General features: G+C 46.5%; 1 protein-coding gene across 15 annotated transcripts in view; it reads right to left on the bottom strand.

The window, feature by feature from the left end:
- Cacna1c (calcium voltage-gated channel subunit alpha1 C) overlaps positions 1-18035 on the bottom strand; it is a 623917-nt gene that overhangs the window by 135016 nt on the left and 470866 nt on the right. For all 15 annotated transcript variants that reach the window (XM_085840086.1, XM_085840073.1, XM_085840074.1 and 12 more), the window contains exon 9: positions 15290-15462. In XM_085840086.1, the coding sequence (XP_085696212.1) occupies positions 15290-15462 (173 nt within the window). The remainder of the gene's footprint in view (positions 1-15289; positions 15463-18035) is intronic.

Below are 18035 nucleotides of genomic sequence, written 5' to 3'. Positions count from 1 at the left end.
CTGTTTTAGGAGACAGGGTCTTTAAACATGTAATTTAATTAAGATGAGGCCACAAGGGCCAGCTCCTAATCTAACAGACTTGCATCCTAATAAAACGAAGGCATTTGGACACACACAGAAGGGAGATCATGGGAAGGTACAAGGTGAAGACAATGTCCTATAAGCCAAAGAGAGAGGTCTACAATGGACATTCTCCCTCACAGCCTCTGCAGAGCCAACCTGTCCTACACCTTGACCTCAGAGTCTAGCCTCTAGAAATCAGGAAACAATCCATTTCTATCACCAAAACCAGTAGTGCTCTATTAGGCAGCCGAGGCTACGATGTTTCCATCCTTCCTGAAGAATTTTCAAGCAAGCCGAGCTTGCCTCATCACTGCCCACTGTCTCTCAGCTGCACTTGACATCTTTCCAATATAGCATCCATCCCTTGTCCTGTGAGGGTCTGATCCCTTTACCACATACCCTGCAGGTCCACAGCCAAGTTCAGCCTACCACTTATTTCTGTGAATAAAGTTTGACTGGGTCCCAGCACTGGCCATCTCCTGATGGTGTTTATTGGTCACTTTGCTTTAGAGAGTAGAGCTGAAGACCTGTAATGGACTCTGTGGCATCTGCAAAGCCAGGGACACTATTGGCTGGAACATCACTGGCAATGGCAATCCCCTATCCACTTATTCAGTCTTGGAAGCCCGTTCTACCCTCTAGTGGCCTCCAGAACCATCTACTGCTTGGAATCCTCCCTTTTCATCTCCTAGAGCACTTGCATTGCTTCTTTTTTTATTTTTTTATTTATTTATTTTTTTTTTTTTTTGGTTTTTTGTTTTGTTTTGTTTTTTTTCTAGACAGGGTTTCTCTATGTAGCTCTGGCTGTCCTGGAACTCACTCTGTAGACCAGGCTGGCCTCGAACTCAGAAATCCGCCTGCCTCTGCCTCCCAAGTGCTGGGATTAAAGGCATGCGCCACCATTGCCTGGCTTTTTTTTTTTTTTTTTTTTTTAGAAGTTTTGTTGTTGCTGTTTTGTTTTTTTCTTTTCTTTTTTTTTTTTTTAAGATTTATTTATTTATTATATGTAAGTACACTGTAGCTGTCTTCAGACACACCAGAGGGTGTCAGATCTCATTACGGGTGGTTGTGAGCCACCATGTGGTTGCTGGGATTTGAACTTTGGACCTTTGGAAGAGCAGTCGGGTGCTCTTACCTACTGAGCCATCTCACCAGCCCTTGCATTGCTTCTAATACCAAGTAAAAATTCAGATGCCAGGTTTTGTCCCGCCCTCTAGCAACCTGCACGGCTTTAGGTAAGTTATCCAACTTTTCTGAACTCACATTCCCTCCTCCACACAGAGACTGTGCTAGTATTTACTCAAAGCTCTTTTGGTATGGGTTCACTAAAATAATATTTGCAAAAAGAACCTTGTAAAATGGTAACTGACATAAACACTCCCTAGTAATACCAGCCAGCTTTAAACTGTTTTTCCTAAAGTTTGCTACTTCTGAAGTATTAGATTTGTCTTCTCGAGGAAGCCCAAACTTTCTCTAGTCTAGGGATTCTTGGAATTCACCCTGGAATTCTCCGAACTCAGTTTGAGTCTATGGAACTGTAGAAGCAATGGTTTGGACTGCCAAGCTCCAGGTTACTCTTCTGTGCTGCCTGTATGTCCCTCATGCTGTGGACCCCAGTAGGCTGACCTTTGCAAACCACATCAAAGGGTTTTCTTCTGAGGCTGCCCAGTGGGGAAGCACAAGCAAGAATCTATGGGTAGGTCAGAGGAGATGGGGCTCAAGTCTCATCTGCTACTTCTGGCTATAGAAGGCACACTGGTTGCCTCTTGATCCCAAAGGCCATGGGTCTAGCCACATAGCCCTCTCTACACAGTTTCTCTATCCTTTGTATCTGCAGGCCTATAGAAACAGCTTTCCTATGATACTTTAGGGTGCTGCTCAGATGTCCTGAAGCCCCTGCCCAACTTTCTACACTAACTCCATCTTTATCAAAATCTTCTGAAACCACCTGTCTAAAAACACTCTCTGGGAGGACCTAACAGATGTGCTCCTGGGGCACCGTGGAAGGACATTACTCGCCGGTGACAATCCAGTGGAAGATATGTGTCTGAAAGGAAGGATGGTACAGTACATGGCAGGGGATGGATGGGCCATGAGTGCAGGGCTCAGACAAGGCTCAGACAGCCTGCTCACACCCACACTGGGAAGGCTGAAAGATAACTGGTGGCTCCCTACGGTGTAGCACTACACAGCCCAGTCTGGAAGACAGTGGATGTCCTGGCTGTGGATGCTACTGCACTGATTCTTGGGAGAGGTGGTAGTGTTTCCCATGTCTCTTCTCTTGCAGAAGAATAGATACTCGTGTTCATCATTTTTCTATGACTGACAAATCTAACACTCAGTTAGAGACCTCTTGCTGTGCAGGCTTAGGCCCAACAGGAAATCCAGAATCTGCCACCCCCAGTGCCACAAGTCTGGGACAGTGAGAAGCAAAGGGGTACCAGGTGATAGCTGTCTGCCCGAGTAGGAAGATCACAGGAAAAGGTAGTGCCACTTCTCAGTCACTTTCTGTCCACCCAGCCCAGCTTAGCTTCTGCCTCATACACAACTAATACCAGGCTGATCTACAGCCAACGAGGTAAATATAAAAAAAGATGAAATATTAAGGATCCAAACAAAGAGGCCTTGCTTATTAAAAAAGTGCAATACAGATGTGGTGTGCCATCATCATAATCATTACTGCTGCTGCTAACTGGGAGGTGGTATGAATGGCTGCCCTGGATCTATAGTCATAACCCTAAGAAAAGCCAAGGTTGCTGTGATCCCAGCAGGTTATAAGCATCCAGACCTGCAAGCAGAAAATTCCTTTCCACCTCGATGGCACTGGGGCTGCGGGGGAGGGCAGGGGTGTGTGTGTGAGTGAGAAGAACAGGGAGAGGCACGGGGAGGGAGTTCAGCTGCACCAGACAAGCTACGGAAGGTGGGTGCACATTTATCTCTCTTTTCCCACAGTGTCTGCCTTCACTAGGAGGGGCAGGTCCAAGTACGGCTCATTGCAGTCCAAAGGGATGTGGCCCAGATCCTCTGTACACAGGAAGAATGGTCCCTTTGTAGACCTCCTATGTACAGTCAGTTATTTTTAATCATAAAGTTCTTCTTCGGTCAGAGGGGTTAGTTTTCTACTTATCCCAGCTTAGTAGAATGTGTCACCCATCTGGCATGATATGAACGAAAAGAAAAAAGATGTGTGCCCTGATCTCTTTCTAGCTCGGCCCAGGGGTACCTCATGGTATGGCATATGTCTGTTTTAGGCTTTGTCCCAGCAGTGTGGTGGCTTCTGTCTTAATCCTAACAGTTCAGCCTTTGAGTATTTGCTGGGTGCTAGCCTCTCTCTCATGTTTCACATTATGAACTGAGAAAGCCATGAGTAAGGTATCACAGCGGCCCATTTTGTAGATGAGGAAACCGAGGCTTGGGATTCAATCACTTATTCAAAGTAAGTGGCTAAGTAGGACTGAGGAATTTGAAGCCAGGTAGTCCCTGTGCCTAGACTCCTCCAAGCCACTGTGTATACTTGAACTGTGTCTTATGACCAGGAAAAGGGTAAGGGTGCCACAGCTGGCCCAGTCACTGAAGAAGAAGAAGCCCCTTATGTGATGACCCTGTCACAGCCTCCATGCTGGCAGCTAGGAGCCAAGGGGGAAGCCAGGAAGTCAGGAGCACTGTGAACTTGGGAAACAGAGGTCTGAACCTGAGACCAAAATTCTTCAGGCCAAACCACCACAAGACAGAGTCCTGGTCACGGTGGGTGAGACTTAGAAAGGCCCCTTAAGGAAGGGAGGGGAGGGTCAGTCCTGTGGACTGTGGGCCTGCAGAGGTTAGTGAGCTGTGTAAGAGCACCAGGGGCCCCTTGGGCAAATTCAGTCAGCTCTGTTGCTCTTGCCTCTTGCATTGTGGGAGTGATCACTCTGATGACAAGCAGCTGAAAACCAGGACGGTTGGGAATGGTCAGGCACAGAGAGACGGACTGGACAAAGGTGGGCATCTCAGCTGGAATAGGAAGCCACAGCAGCCTCACTGAAGAGTGGGACTGTCACAGCCTTGTGCTTCTGAGGGCCACGGGGGGAACTGACCAACGGAGGAAATGCAGGAGATACTTCCAAAAGCACAACCATTAGCGGAAGCGTCCAGGAGGCAGAAAGAAAGCAACGCAGTTACAGTAAATACTTGGCCATGCAAAGATGATAATGACCGGGGCTATCAACAGTGTTGCGCCCACCATGCCTCAGACCAGCATAAGGAAGTCACACAGCTACAGACCCCAGCTGAGGCTAGGAAGAAGCACCCTAGGCTCCTTAGTAGCCAGCACTTTCCCCTTTGCCTGACACCTAGACAGGAAGGGGACAGTGATTCTCTACAAAATTAGCACTGTCTCCTCCCTAGGTCAGCCACACATCCATTCTGGGACAGGGGACTTCAAGGGATGGAGAGCACCAGAGTGGCCATCAAGAGGGTTGGAAAGCCCAAATATGTACAGAAAAATTGAGTTGACCTGCGTATTACTTTACAGAGCAGGAACCTGGGGCTCAAGAGAGGGGAGTGAGGGGCTGTCGGAGGACACTGAGCTGATTCGTGTTGAAGTCAAGACCAGAAACCAGGGCTCCCGACCTGCTCTCGGGGACTTGTCATGGGCCTCTTGCTCTGTCTCATCTGGCAGGAAGAATGGACGTTAGGGTCCAGGGATGCACACCTCGGGAAGAGCTGGTGTCTGCCTGCTGTTAGGCTATAATCCCTTCTAAAGCAAATAATCGGAACCTGAGCTTTCCTCCTGAAAATGGTGAGATCATCCCACCACTCTGGGAGAGTTTGTTGAGGATTAAAGATAGGGCAATTGAGATGAGTTTAATTAATCATGGCTGTCAGTCATAATACTAAACAACAACAACAACAGTGAACACTGGACACTCTACTGGGCAATGCAAAAACCAAGTGGATGACGTAAAGAATCCTTGTGTCTCACAGCAGCAGGAATGTGAGTTCTTAGTTATGATGGCAGATGTCTCAGAGTAATCCCTAAGAATGACTGCAGCTGCCTGGTCCTTTGGGGGTTTTTCAAATGCATCCATCCCTGCTGTCTTCTTAGCAGAAAATATTCGTGTGCTAACTTACCCAGGGCATGGTCTCACCCTGGGAACGCTTAAGGCCTCGTGAAAAGAATGCCAAAAGTCTCAGACCTTGGCTAACGTGAAGATTTACACATAACAGGAAAAAGAAGGCTGTTGTACTCCATTGGGCCTCCTGAATATGTTTTCTTTTGAAACAAGGTCTGTCTATAGCTTCAAATCCTCAATCCCCCTGTCTCAGTCTCTCATGTGTACCACTACACCATGCTTGGTTGGTTGGTTGGTTGGTTTACCTTAAGCTGAGCCATGGCTGTACTGGAGATGGTGTTCTGCTCTTTTAGCCTGATCTCTCTTATGTCAAAAAAGCTATTTGTGACCACCATCTGGGCCTCACCGTGGGCCATCTGGCTTTGCCAGCCAATCAGTGAGGTCAAGCTGACATCTTGGAAGACGTCTACCACAGATTTCTGTGTTTTAACTAGAAAGAGATTTAGATTCTATGAACCAGGAACAAGGCAATGTGCGGCTTCAGCTCCACTTTGGCTTTAAGTAGATTACAGTCTAAGTGCATTTTTCAATATGCAACAATTGGGTTAGAGCGGTGACAAATGTCCTTCCAAACGATTGCCAGAGCAATATGCCATTTCCATTAGGGGTGAAGTTTCCTGGCCAGATTAAGACATGGAAAATAATTTTTGGTTATCAACAATTCCCTCCAGTCTTACTGATCAGATTAAATTTAGCTACGGAAAAGAGGAATTTACAAATTAGATGCTGTTCTCCGTTTATTACCACAATGGTTGCTTTCCACTCCATCCAGGAGGTATAGTGGAGATCTCACCCTCACTCCATCCATCAATCTCCTTTGCGAGCCAGTGAATGGACTGAGCATTTATGCTAAGGAGCACCCTTTGAATGAAGCTAGATCAGCCTTTCTAGCCTTAAACGCCTTTAGCGTTCTGCACCCAAAGAAGCCTCAGGCCATTTATCCCCACTAGCCTCTTACTCATTTGCGGACTGCCGTCCTTGGCTGGCTGGCTGGTGGTGCTCCTGAGACAGAGGGAAAAGGGAGAGCTACCGAGAAAGAATGGCGGGAGAGGAGGTTTAAAGTGAAATGTCAGACCAGGCTTTCCATGCAGAGAAGTCAGGCTGCACATTGGGTTTTTGGAAGAAGAGTGGCTTTGGGGGCTACAAACTGTCATGTGGGAGGCTCCATGTAATCCCAGAAGCCTAGCAATGGCACGATTCTAGACTTTCTTGATTGCCTTAGGGGTCTGATAGAGTAGAATGACCACTTCCCATCTGACCAAGACATCTAAGGCTAAAACTTATTATATACATCTCCTAAGAGCACTGGAGCAGATCACCAGAGCTAGAAGGTTTAGTTTGTTTGTAATGGCCCATCTTCCCTCCCCCACCCCCTGACCCCCATTGGACAACTTAGGGAGTACGGGAGAGGCAAGTTGCAGATTAATTATTGAGTGGGGCCTGAGGGGACAAGTTTCTGGTTCCCTCAGCCTCTCTAGTCTTATTCTAACACAGTGTTGGTGCCTACAATTCTAAAAATCCTGTTAGAAGATGAAGATGGAGATATCAACTGTCAAAGCTCTCTTCAGGGACGGGGTCGGGTCTGAGAGTACCTCCCCAGGATAGGGGTTACTCCTGCATTGCTGTATTCTCAGCTCCTTGTCGATGGAAGAGGACTTCACAGAACTTGAATTGACAGGACTGTAGAAATCATAGATAAAAATGACTCTACACCTCTCACAGGCTCCACACAAAGTGCTGCAGTTGCAATAAAGCTTGGGGTCTTCCTGGGGGGAAACACGGGCATTCTGCCTCATCGACAGCAGCTGAGCCTAACTTCCTATTACATGCAGAAGGGCAGAGTAAGCTGGGGCCCTGGCTGCAAGGATCCTCTGCCACTAACTGACTTACACATCTAGAACCTCTCCATCCTTTGCCTCTGCTGGACACAGAAGATTCCTACCATATCTGCAGCCAGTTGACCTCAGTGAACACTAATGAATACTGGGAGATGCTAATGAACACTCGGATGAGAAATGGGCCCTGGATTTCTTTTTGTCCTGTGTCTGGTGTTGTCATGCATGTGTGCATATGTGCATGTGTGTGTGTGTGTGTGCGTGCGCGCGCGCGTGAGTGTGATATATATATATATATATATATATATATATATATATATATATATATAGAGAGAGAGAGAGAGAGAGAGAGGGAGAGAGAGTAAGAGGACTGTTAACACAGTAGCGGGATATCACAGTTGCATCACATGACTCCTGTGAGTTGCCCGTGAGCTGAGTGGGACCTGCTGATGTGTACCATGAGCTGAGTGGGTCCTGAGATGTATACCGTGAGCTGAGTGGGACCTGCCGACGTGTACCCAGGGATGGAGGAGGGCCACAGAAGCTTTTCTTCTACCACCAGCCTGACAAAGCTGACATGTCTCCTCACTTCAAGACTAAGCAATGGAGGAAACAGAATCTCTCCTGAGATCTGAGCCTGATGTGTCCTTAGAGCAGGGCATCTACACCAATGGTAATGTGCTCTGTGCATCAGCAATAGTCTTTGATGGATACCTTGGAGAGGAGTGCTCACTGAAGCCTAGAGGAAGGTTAGAAGCAGCCAGTGGGATGGTGAGATCTCATTATTGCCCTAGAGGAACTTGGGGACCAAGAGAGCTGCCTCACATGGCTTTTGCATCCTTGGTCAAGGCTATCTATGAGCAGTTGCTGTGGCAAGGTCTAGTGCCACCACGGCTATGGGTGGGACACAGGGACTGGATCCACCTGGATGTTTCATGGACCTCTGTCGTGGTAGAGACATGAGATGACCCCTGATCATAAGCTAGATCCAGGGAAATGCTGACTATACTGATTTTTTTTCTAAAAAACATTTTAAGATCAAATAATTATAGACATGTCCTTGACACATATCTAATGTAAACCAATGATATTCAGATTATGCTTGCAAGCCACATGGGGCTCTTTGTGGGCAACCTGCAGCTCTTCTAGGCCCTCAAATTTCTGTACTTCAATAATGCATTATTCTGACTCCTGCAGGGCACACAGCAGGCATGTGGTTCCTGTTGGTTAATGATGATTGCAAAGTGACTCTACAGAGTCACATCATCAACTATCACTTGTACAAATATTTAATCTTCTCTATCTGTGTAGAAGCCCCATGTTGGGCTTTACCGTATGTCCATCTTTATCTGCTTGTCCAAATGAATACGGATCTTACAGTTAGTTTCAGAAGGCTGGGTCTGTACTTAAGTTGTCTTAATAACTGAGAAAGAAATTCCAATATGAGTAGATACTTAACAGATTATAGTTTTTGTTCTAAAGAGAAGATATTCCCATCGGTCTTTTTAAAAATTGTGTTTATTCGTAGGTAATGTGGGAGGGGGTGCATGTGACGCAGGAGGTGTGTGGAGGTCAGGGGACAACTCCGGGGAGTTGGTTTTTCCTTCCAAACCATTATGTGGGTTCCAGAGATAGAACCCTGACTGGCAGGCATGCACAGCAAGTGCCTTCACCTGCTGAGCCACATTCCCGGCTCCCCATCGTTTTATACCCAGTTTCCCTTCTAATGCCTTCTATCAAAATAGTGATTGAACCTGGAAAATGGACTGTGTCCTTAGAGCAGGGCATCCACACCAATGGTAATGTGCTCTGTGCATCAGCAATAGTCTTTGATGGATACCTTGGAGAGGAGTGCTCACTGAAGCCTAGAGGAAGGTTAGAAGCAGCCAGTGGGATGGTGAGATCTCATTGTTGCCTTAGAGGAACTTGGAGACCAAGAGAGCTGCCTCACATGCCTCTTACTTTTTTTTCCCTGTGTGATCTTAGGATGGCTTTTGAGTATCTGTCATGCATCCTTGGTCAAGGCTATCTGTGAGCAGTTGCTATGGCAAGGTCTAGTGCCAACGTGGCTACGGATGGGACACAGGGACTGGGATCCAGCTAGGGTGTTGTTTGGGCCGGAGGTGCACTGGATTGATCATGTGCATCTTGTTCTCCCTCCTCTATGGTATCATGAAGGTCCGAGTCCTTAGATCTCTGGCAGCTAAACCATGCCAGCTAAAGAGGATCATGCTGGAGGCCATCACAGAAAGACTAAGAACCCAAGAGCTGAAGAATGGGAAGGAAAAGCCCTCTGTTGGCTTTGGCCAACATCTCCTGCCAATGTTTCCAGTCCTCACCCTACTGGTCTTTCTGCAGCACTGTCAATCTTCCTCTGTTTTCCCTCTAGTCCTCTGGTCTCACACTGCAAATTGTTGTGGCTGGCTCTTTTCTTATCAATCAGTTTGCAAGCCTTTGTCTCAGTTGTTGGCTTTACCTTATCTCTAATCACTCTTTCCCTGGTGATTTCACTCAGACAGATGTGTTCCAGTGCCCCCTCTGTGCTGATGACCCCCTTTCCCCCCAAATTACAGCTTAGTGTCAAAGCTTTCTCTTGAACTTTGTGATTGCCAGGCACCTACTCAACACTTCTCTTTGCACGTTCCAAAGGCATTTTAAATCTCAAGATCTGAGTTGTATTTTATTTTATATATATCCTTGCCCTATGTGGTTGTTTTCCTTATGTCAGTAAATGGCAATTCCATTCTTATACTAACTTTGGATAGCTTCAGCGTTTCTCTCTCGTGTCCCATATTTTATCAGTCAGCAATGACGCCACCTTGAATTCTGACCTTATTTCTCCATCATTGCCATGATAAGACACCATCATCTCCTGGGAGTCCCCTCTTGGCTAGCTGCTGCCATGGTAGCCTCCATTCCATTTTTCATACAGTGGCCACAGACTCATCACTTCTCTTCTCAAACACTCCAGTGGCTGTTTGGCTTCCTTCCAGCTCAGATCCAGGATCTCATGTCAATAAATCACATGGTCTTCTCTCAGATTCCCTTGGCATCCTCTCTACCACTTCCTGCCTCACCTCTGTCCCTGAGAGCCACCTGCCCAGGCCTCCTTTCTATTCTTGGATGCAGCAGTCATGTTCCTTTCTTTTCCATCACCCTCCCATCTCCTGGAAGGATCCCTTCCCAAATAGCTGTGCGCTTCCTTTTTACCTTCACATCTGTCTTAGTCGGGGGAATTCAAGCAGGTCAGGAAGCAGGAGCTGATGCAGAGGCCATGGAGGGATGTTACTTACTGGCTTGCTTGAATTCCAGTCCTGACTTCCTTTAATGATGAACAGCAATGTGGAAATGTAAGCTGAATAAACTCTTTCCTCCACAATTTGCTTCTTGGTCAAATTTGTGCAGGAATAAAAACTCTGACTAAGACAAATTGGTACCAGGAGTGGGGTATTCCTATGACAACCTGATCATGTTTTGGGGAGGACTGTGGAAGGAATTTGGAAGTTTGGCTAGAAGAGCCACTGGGTGTTAAGAGATCTGTGGAATGTTCTGTAAGAGCTTGGAAGATAATATTGAGAACAGTGCAAATGATGAGGACTGGCTTGTGAAACTTCAGAGGGAAGGTTAAATACTCTTATCAGGGCCTTGCTGTTTTGATTATGAAGATTCTGTGGTTTTGTATAGCTGGGGCTGAAGAATCAGCTGTGATTAACAAGATACCGGAACTACTAAAGTGAAATCTTTGCATTACTGGGACTATTGATGCTGGTTAGCTGAAACTAAGAGATTAGCAGTGACTAAGAAGAAACCAGCAACATTGAGGAAATCTTCTGGGAAGTGTTTACTGAGAGCACAAAGAGGATGTATTCCAGAGATAGCCAAGGTTGTAACTTGTGCTGCAGCTGGACTTGGTAATGTGTAAGAGTCACCCAGGTGGTACTGGTTTTGAAGGCATGAAGGGGGTCATGAAGAGCAGCTGAGGCTCAGCACTGTGAGAGACCATTGAAAGCCATTGGTGAAGGTGCAGCCTCAGTTGCAATGGATGTGCCAGGACTGAAGGAAGGGGTCAGACAAAGGAGTTGAGGCTTGGCACCATGCAGAGAACCTATGAGAGCCTAGGTGAAGCCTAGTTACAGGGGAAGACAGCAGTGTTTTGGAGATGCCATTACCATGAGATGACCACCAAGAACAGCAGCAGAAGCAGTGGAATACAGACATCTTGGGCCTAGAAGACAAGGTGTGTGCTCCAAAGGGCAGAGCTGGAGAAGTGACTCAAGTCCTTGAAGGAACTCAGAAGATTGTGAGTGGATCAGACATTAAATATTTAGAGTTTGCTTTTGCTTTTGATTGTGACTATGTGCTGATATTTTTCCCTCTTGAAGGAAGAAAGTATTTTAGTGGAGCCCATAGTTAAGAGATTTTGAATTGTAAAAAGGCTTTGAATTTTAAAAAAGATTGGATATCTTAAAGGGATTGAAATTTTAATATGTAAGAATTTGTAAAGACTGTGGAACTTTTAAAGTTATTTAGATCTTGGGGGTAAATAAGAAAGTAAGAGTTGAGGCTTGATAGTGATGTGTTTGTGTGTCAAGTTGACAAGGGGTCAATTGTACTGGTTGGTTGACTTGGCACAAGCTGGAGTTATCACAGAGAAAGGAGCTTCAGGTGAAGAAATGCCTCCATGATATCCAGCTGTAAGGCATTCTCAATTAGTGATCAAGAGTGGAAGGGCCCATTGTGTGTGGTGTCATCCCTGGGCTGGTCGTCTTGGGTTCTATAAGAAAGCAAGCTGAACAAGCCAGGGGAGGCAAGCCAGTAAGTAACATCCCTCCATAGCCTCTGCATCAGCTCCTGCTTCCTGACTTGATTGAGTTCCAGTCCTGACTTCCTTGGTGATGAACAGCAATGTGAAAGTGTAAGCTGAACAAACCCTTTCCTCCCCAACTTGCTTCTTGGTCATGATGTTTGTGATACAAATCCTGACTAAGCAACATCTTTATTTAGTTACTACATTCTCAGTAGAGCATGCATGGCCACCTCTTCCACCACCACCTCTCAATGTTTACCACTCTGATATTTAATCTATTCTCCCCCCCTTCATTACAATAGAAATTCTACAAAGGCATGGAGTTTTAACAATTTTGTTCATTGTTATTTCAGCAGTGCCAAGAAAGGTTCTTGGGAGAATAGACCTTCCATTTATGGTTGGCTGGATGGCTGGTAAGAATAAGTGCAGTCTGGTGATTTAGGATTAACTGTTTATACAGTGTTTACTTAATTTTCTCTATTCTTTTAAGGGAAGATCTTCCAACTAAATGCTTTCTCCCTGACATCTTCCAACCTCTACTTCTTCTCCCTCTCAGTGGCTTTGTGTCTCCTCTTAGGAAAGCTGACTGATGGATCCACTTAGGTTTGTTCAGCTACTGCTGAATGATGTATCACTAAAGTTGTCCCCACAGTGCAGCCAGCATTGCCTCCAAGTGACTCACACTAGTGGTTCATGATCTCTACTGAAAAGGATGCTGGCTGGGACATCAGCTCAGTTGGTAAAGAGCTTGTGCAGCAAGCACTTGTAATCCCAGTGATGAGGAAGTGGAGGTAGGCAGATCCTTACAGCTCTCTGGCTAACCAGCCCGATCAAGCAACCCCAGGTCCCAGTGAAAGACCCTGTTTAAAAGACAAGGTAGATAGGTCCTTAGGGACGATATCCAAGATTGACCCCGCCCGTCCTCCATATGCATGTAAAAGTGTGTGCGTGCATCCATACACTTTTTCATTCACATGCACACATACACAGTTTCTTTTACACACACACACACACACACACACACACATACACAAACACACACACACACACACACACACACACACACACACACACACACACCTCTTTGTTTCTGCCCTGAAAAAAACTGGAAAAATTCCACAGTATAGTCTTTAGACCTTTCAAAAGCTAGAGATACACTAATCAAACACAAGTCTTCCTCCTCTTGCATGTGTTTCAAAGGCCAAATGAAGAAGTAAATCCTAAAGAGAATATAGTTGCCAAGCCACAGGATTACCTTTCCGGCAAGTAAATTATATATAAATAGTAAACTGTATATAAACCTAGAGCCCAGCTCATCTCATCATCCATCCAGACAGTGGACTAGAGGTCTACTCTCTGTAAGGCCTTCCTTGAGGTCAATAATGAATCACTTTACTCCAGGCTTATTGGGAATCTGTGAGTTCACTCCACCTTTGTCCTTGAGTTCCGTATTTCCTCTTTTCACATGGAAACTCTTTACTTTTCCTTTCTGGCTCCTTTGGATCTTTGTTATTTGGCCCCTCCCCGGTTCAGTCCCTCCAACATTTCCATTTACATAGGATCTAGAATCCTATGACAGTCTTCCTACGACGGGGCTGACCAGGGACAAGAAGCAATCTCCAAATGTTCCCCCAGACATAATGAAGCAGTGCAGGGGAGATGGAAGTCTCTGGAATCTAACGCTCAAGGTTTCGGCTTCAGCAAACCTTGGCCATGAGGGGGTACTGAACGATCCTGTTAGTGCAATCTGCCCCAACAGCAAGGTACACACCCTGCTGGGAGCTTTCCTTGGAATCCACTCCTATAATGGGTGAGATGGAGAAGTAGCCTGCATTCCCCAGAAGCTCTCAATTTAACAGGGAACAACATAGCCATGCATCCCTGCGAATGGCAACTGGCTGTGAAGCAAGTAGTGCCTATTGCCCATTTCTACGTGACATACCAATAAAATGTTTATCACGATTAATCCTGAGCCAGGACGTCAAACCCTCTATAAGCTCCTCTGTGACTCACAGGCCAACTACCTTCTTTAGTACTCCACCCCATCCCACAAACTAATCAACTATCATGCAGTTCCATTAACAATACAATGGAGGCTGCCATGTGTCTTCCTAGAAAACCCCTCAGTGCTATCATAGTTCATTGTAATAATCTATCAACGGTCCCAGCTTCCAGCTTGCAAAACTACTTAGTGGAGCATGAAGGCTTCCTTGGGTTATTAAATTTTGTTGTTACCAGTCCCTTGCTGTCTATGTGTTTTAATTTTTTTCTTTGTACCTTGATCAGCGTTATCAGGAAGGGAGCAGTTGATAGATTTATTGCACCAGTCTTTGGAGCAAGAGAGCAGAGTCTGCTAGGACCTTTGGCTGTCTTCTTCCTCCACCCGATCTTCTTCTCCTGGCAGACTCTCTTCCCAAGTTCCTCCCTACTCAGAGGCAGATTCTGTCTTGTTACCTGACCCACATGGCTCCGTGTGCGAGGTGCCCAATATTCAAGATTTGTTTTCAAAGCATGCTGCTTGAAAGGACAGAAAAGCAACTACTCAAACAAGCAAACTGCAAGACAGATGCCGAGCACAGACTAGGAAGAGTATTGAAGATCAGGGTCATAGGAAAGAGGAGCAGCAGTTAGAGGTAATCCAAAGGTTCTGAGACTCCCATGCATCACCGTCTCTGGTCAACTCGTCCTCGGGCTCCTAAGTCAGTGGGGTTAGGCCAGAGCCCAAGAGTTTGAGTTTCTACCAAGTTGGAGCTACTACCACTGGTCCAGGGATCCCACTTTGAAAAACTACTGGGACAATCAGAATGAAGTTTGACTTTCCATGACTTGTTATCTTAAAACGTTTACAGTCACCTGCTATTCCCATTTGTAGCCTGGCTGTATGCTTTCTGGCCATCTGCCTTCTGAAAACCCAGAGGAAGGGATATGGCTCTATGTCTATAATCTATAATAAATGGATCCAGTGGCATTCGTCTGCATTTCCTCTGACATTCCCAGAAGCACTGTCTTAGACGATAAGTCAAGTCACCTACTCAGTGAGAAATGTTGACTCTCTTGCCCTAGAAAATTTGAGGGGTGGGGGGAACCTGGAAGACCCCTGCCAGTGTGGAAAGAATCCTACTCAGGTACACATCCTTCCTAGAGGCTGACTAGTGTAAACTGATCCCAAGGAACAGGGACAGGATGCTTGGCCACACCTTAAGAGCCCATAGGAGAGGCATACTTCACTCGCCTCAGCACAAACACAACTGTGTTTTCAGAGCAAAGTTTCTAATTGGGGTATGAGTCTTTCTATAGCAGTGGCAATGATTTCCCATCTGACTAGTTCCTATGAACAGCAACTGATAGCCACCATGGAGAAGGATGCTCCTCTTGGGAACATTAACCAGAAGAAAGGTTGGTGTGAAACACTGTCGCCTGGCTCTCTGGTCTTCCCGTCCCAGACCCTAGCCAAAGGGAAGATGGCTGCTCACTGTTTCGAGGCTTGTCTTCATCCATGCCCTCGTCCTCGTTCTCAGGGTCAATGTCTTCTGCCTGGGTGATCCAGTCCAGGTAGCCTTTGAGATCTTCTTCTAGCTGCTGTTTCTCTCGAAGCTTCTGGAAATCTCCTCGGGCTTTGGCTTTCTCCCTCTCTTTGGAAAACTCCCTGGTGTGAGAGGAAAGGGAGGGGGCAGGGTGGCACAGAAGGGTTAGCCGGGAGGGAGGATGGAGAGAAGGGAAGACAAGGCAGGGATTAATGCTTTGCGTAGAAATCGCTCTCCAGATCAAGCCCTTTCTACAGACTGCTATCTCTACCCCCCAGTTCTGTGTTCACTTCCAGAAGAAGGGGGAGCCCTAAGAGCCTACGCTGGACACAGGCCAGGAAACTCTAAGGGAGTGAAGGCTGTTCATTTACTTTCTGGGTCATAACAGGCTTTGTCTGTGAGTAACAGCTGTTCTTCAAGGATAGAGAACCCCTTCTAGACACTCACTCTAATGGTTCTCTACAACAGCCAGCAAACGTGTGGCACCCAGGATTAGGTGACACCTTTTAAAAGAAGTGACAACTTATCTTCAAATGACACTGATGATTCAGACCCAGTGATGATAGAGCCCACTTAACTTATACTGGGTCTCAGAACCAATAAGTAATGCCTTCTTTTCCCAACTCTGGCTTCAGCGAAGTCTCCTTGATAGTATGGTAACAGCTATGTTTGGAATATTTACACCATGAAAACCAGCCAATGTGACTGATTGACCAGGGCATTTCCCCACCAACGGAGGATGGTGAATATTTACCTCCCATTGTCTAGGGGCCCAGGAGGTTTGAGCCCCTCAATCTCAGTTCTCAGGGCTACAGTTCCTTCTACTGTTCTTAGCATGCCTGGAGGGAGTTCAACCACATGGATTCCCCATAAGGATTCCAAACACAAGAAAATGCCCTGGGGCCTGCCTTTTGCCTGCCTACCCAGGGTAGAAAAATATGTAGAGACGACGATAATGTCAAAGCTAATGTGGCAGTTTAAGGAAATAATCAGCAGACATTGCGGTTTTTCAAGGACTTGCTAGAAGAAGGAAACAGAGGAAGTTCCCTTCTCTGCCCTGGCAGAAACCAGCCCCTTCTTCCCGTGGGTGGAAAGAGATTTTGACTTGTTTTGTTTTGTTTTGTTTGTTTGATCTATCTATCAAAAATGGGGTCCTTGGTAGGGTGGGGTGGGGTAGATGGGTGGGGTGTACATGTGAATTCTCTGGTGTCTTGGCTCCTGTGTTTCTTCTCAGTTAGAACCTGATTCAGGACAACAGGCTATGGAAACCGACTCAACAGAGCTTCATGCACAAGTGCAGTACCATAGAGGAAAGGAACCTTTGCAGGGTTGGAAGGTTCATTTGAGCCCAGTGTCCTATGTGGGAGGCTCTGTTACCAGATACCACCTGCCTAGTAGTTGCATTTTGCCTATGGAGTTTGGCAGAGCTCAGGATTTAGCACTGTGGTGAAATGGGGCTGAGACCTGGGAGGAGCCCAGGGAATGTTTTAATTTCGAGAACCGGGGGCTCTCAAGTTAATGAGTCTTCTTCAACTATCTCCTTAACGGTGCTTTGGTTTGGATTGAATTTTCTTCTCAAATCTGATTGAATCCAATTATAATCGGATTGAACTTGCTATTTTGTGGGCTTGCTGCCAGCCAGTGGGTACTTTTATTTCCTTTCCAGGAAGTTGGCTACTAGGGAAGAGGCCCTGGATTGACAGATCACAGTGAAGGTAGGAACTGGCTTGGCTTTTCTTATCTGCTTTCGTTACCGGGGTGGACATGGGAAGATGCCAGCCCCCGTTTGCCTTGCCTCCTTACCTTCCATATGGTGAAGCCTCCCCCACTGTGACCTTACACTCTAGAGACAGTAGATTCACAGTGCACCTTTCTACCTATGCAAATAAAATCCATAAAATGTACCTGGAGGAACGTCTCGTCTCCTGCAAGCTTTCTGCCTACACCCACACGCTTTCTTGCCCCTTTCCTCTGGAGTGGGTTTGAGTGAGTTTCAAAGGCATAAAGTTGCTAAGTCCTTTAGCTCTTCTGGATAATTTCTCAGAGTTCAAGCTCTGGTTATAAGACACCCACCATCCTTCTTACAGAGCTGGAAGAACAGGCTGGACTGGGCTGCCGTTAGGCGGGGAAGCTGACTGTTCATGTTTGCAGACGCATGGGAAACCTCAACTGGAATAAAGGGGAAGGGACACCTCCAGGCTTCTATGGGACTTTCCTGCTTCTGCTCCTGTAGAGGAAGGACATGCTGTGGGGGAAGGGCTGAAGATATGGCCTGGGCAGCAAGGTAACATGGTGCTTTGATAGTACCATGGGCAGGGACGAAGTCACATGGGCTGCACGGAACCTCAGGCTGCACGTGTTGGTGAGACACTGAGTGACAGCCCCTGGTTCCCTTTCCTCTGCATGCCTGCCACGTGCCTGTCCTTGAGACTGAGCTAATGAAGACATGCAACCCCAGCCTGATTGGCTATGCCCAGCCCAGGGGCCAGAGCCAGCAAGACAGCCAGTCACTACTATGGGATTTGTCACAAGGTAGGAGTGCATCTGTTGCTAGCAAAATGGCCAAGATAAAATATGGGAGGAGGGGTAGTCGTCGGTGCTTACCATGTAAGGCAGGCAATAGGATATGGGTTGGACTAATCATGCTGACCATGGGATATTAGGCCCTTTGAAAATCAATAGTGAAGAGACAAAT

This window comes from Mus caroli, unplaced genomic scaffold, assembly GCF_978045245.1.
Source record: "Mus caroli unplaced genomic scaffold, Mus_caroli_1 scaffold_7, whole genome shotgun sequence".
Taxonomy (NCBI): domain Eukaryota; kingdom Metazoa; phylum Chordata; class Mammalia; order Rodentia; family Muridae; genus Mus; species Mus caroli.
The sequence above is the reverse complement of the archived record's forward strand: the minus strand, read 5'-3'. Positions and strand labels throughout refer to the sequence as shown.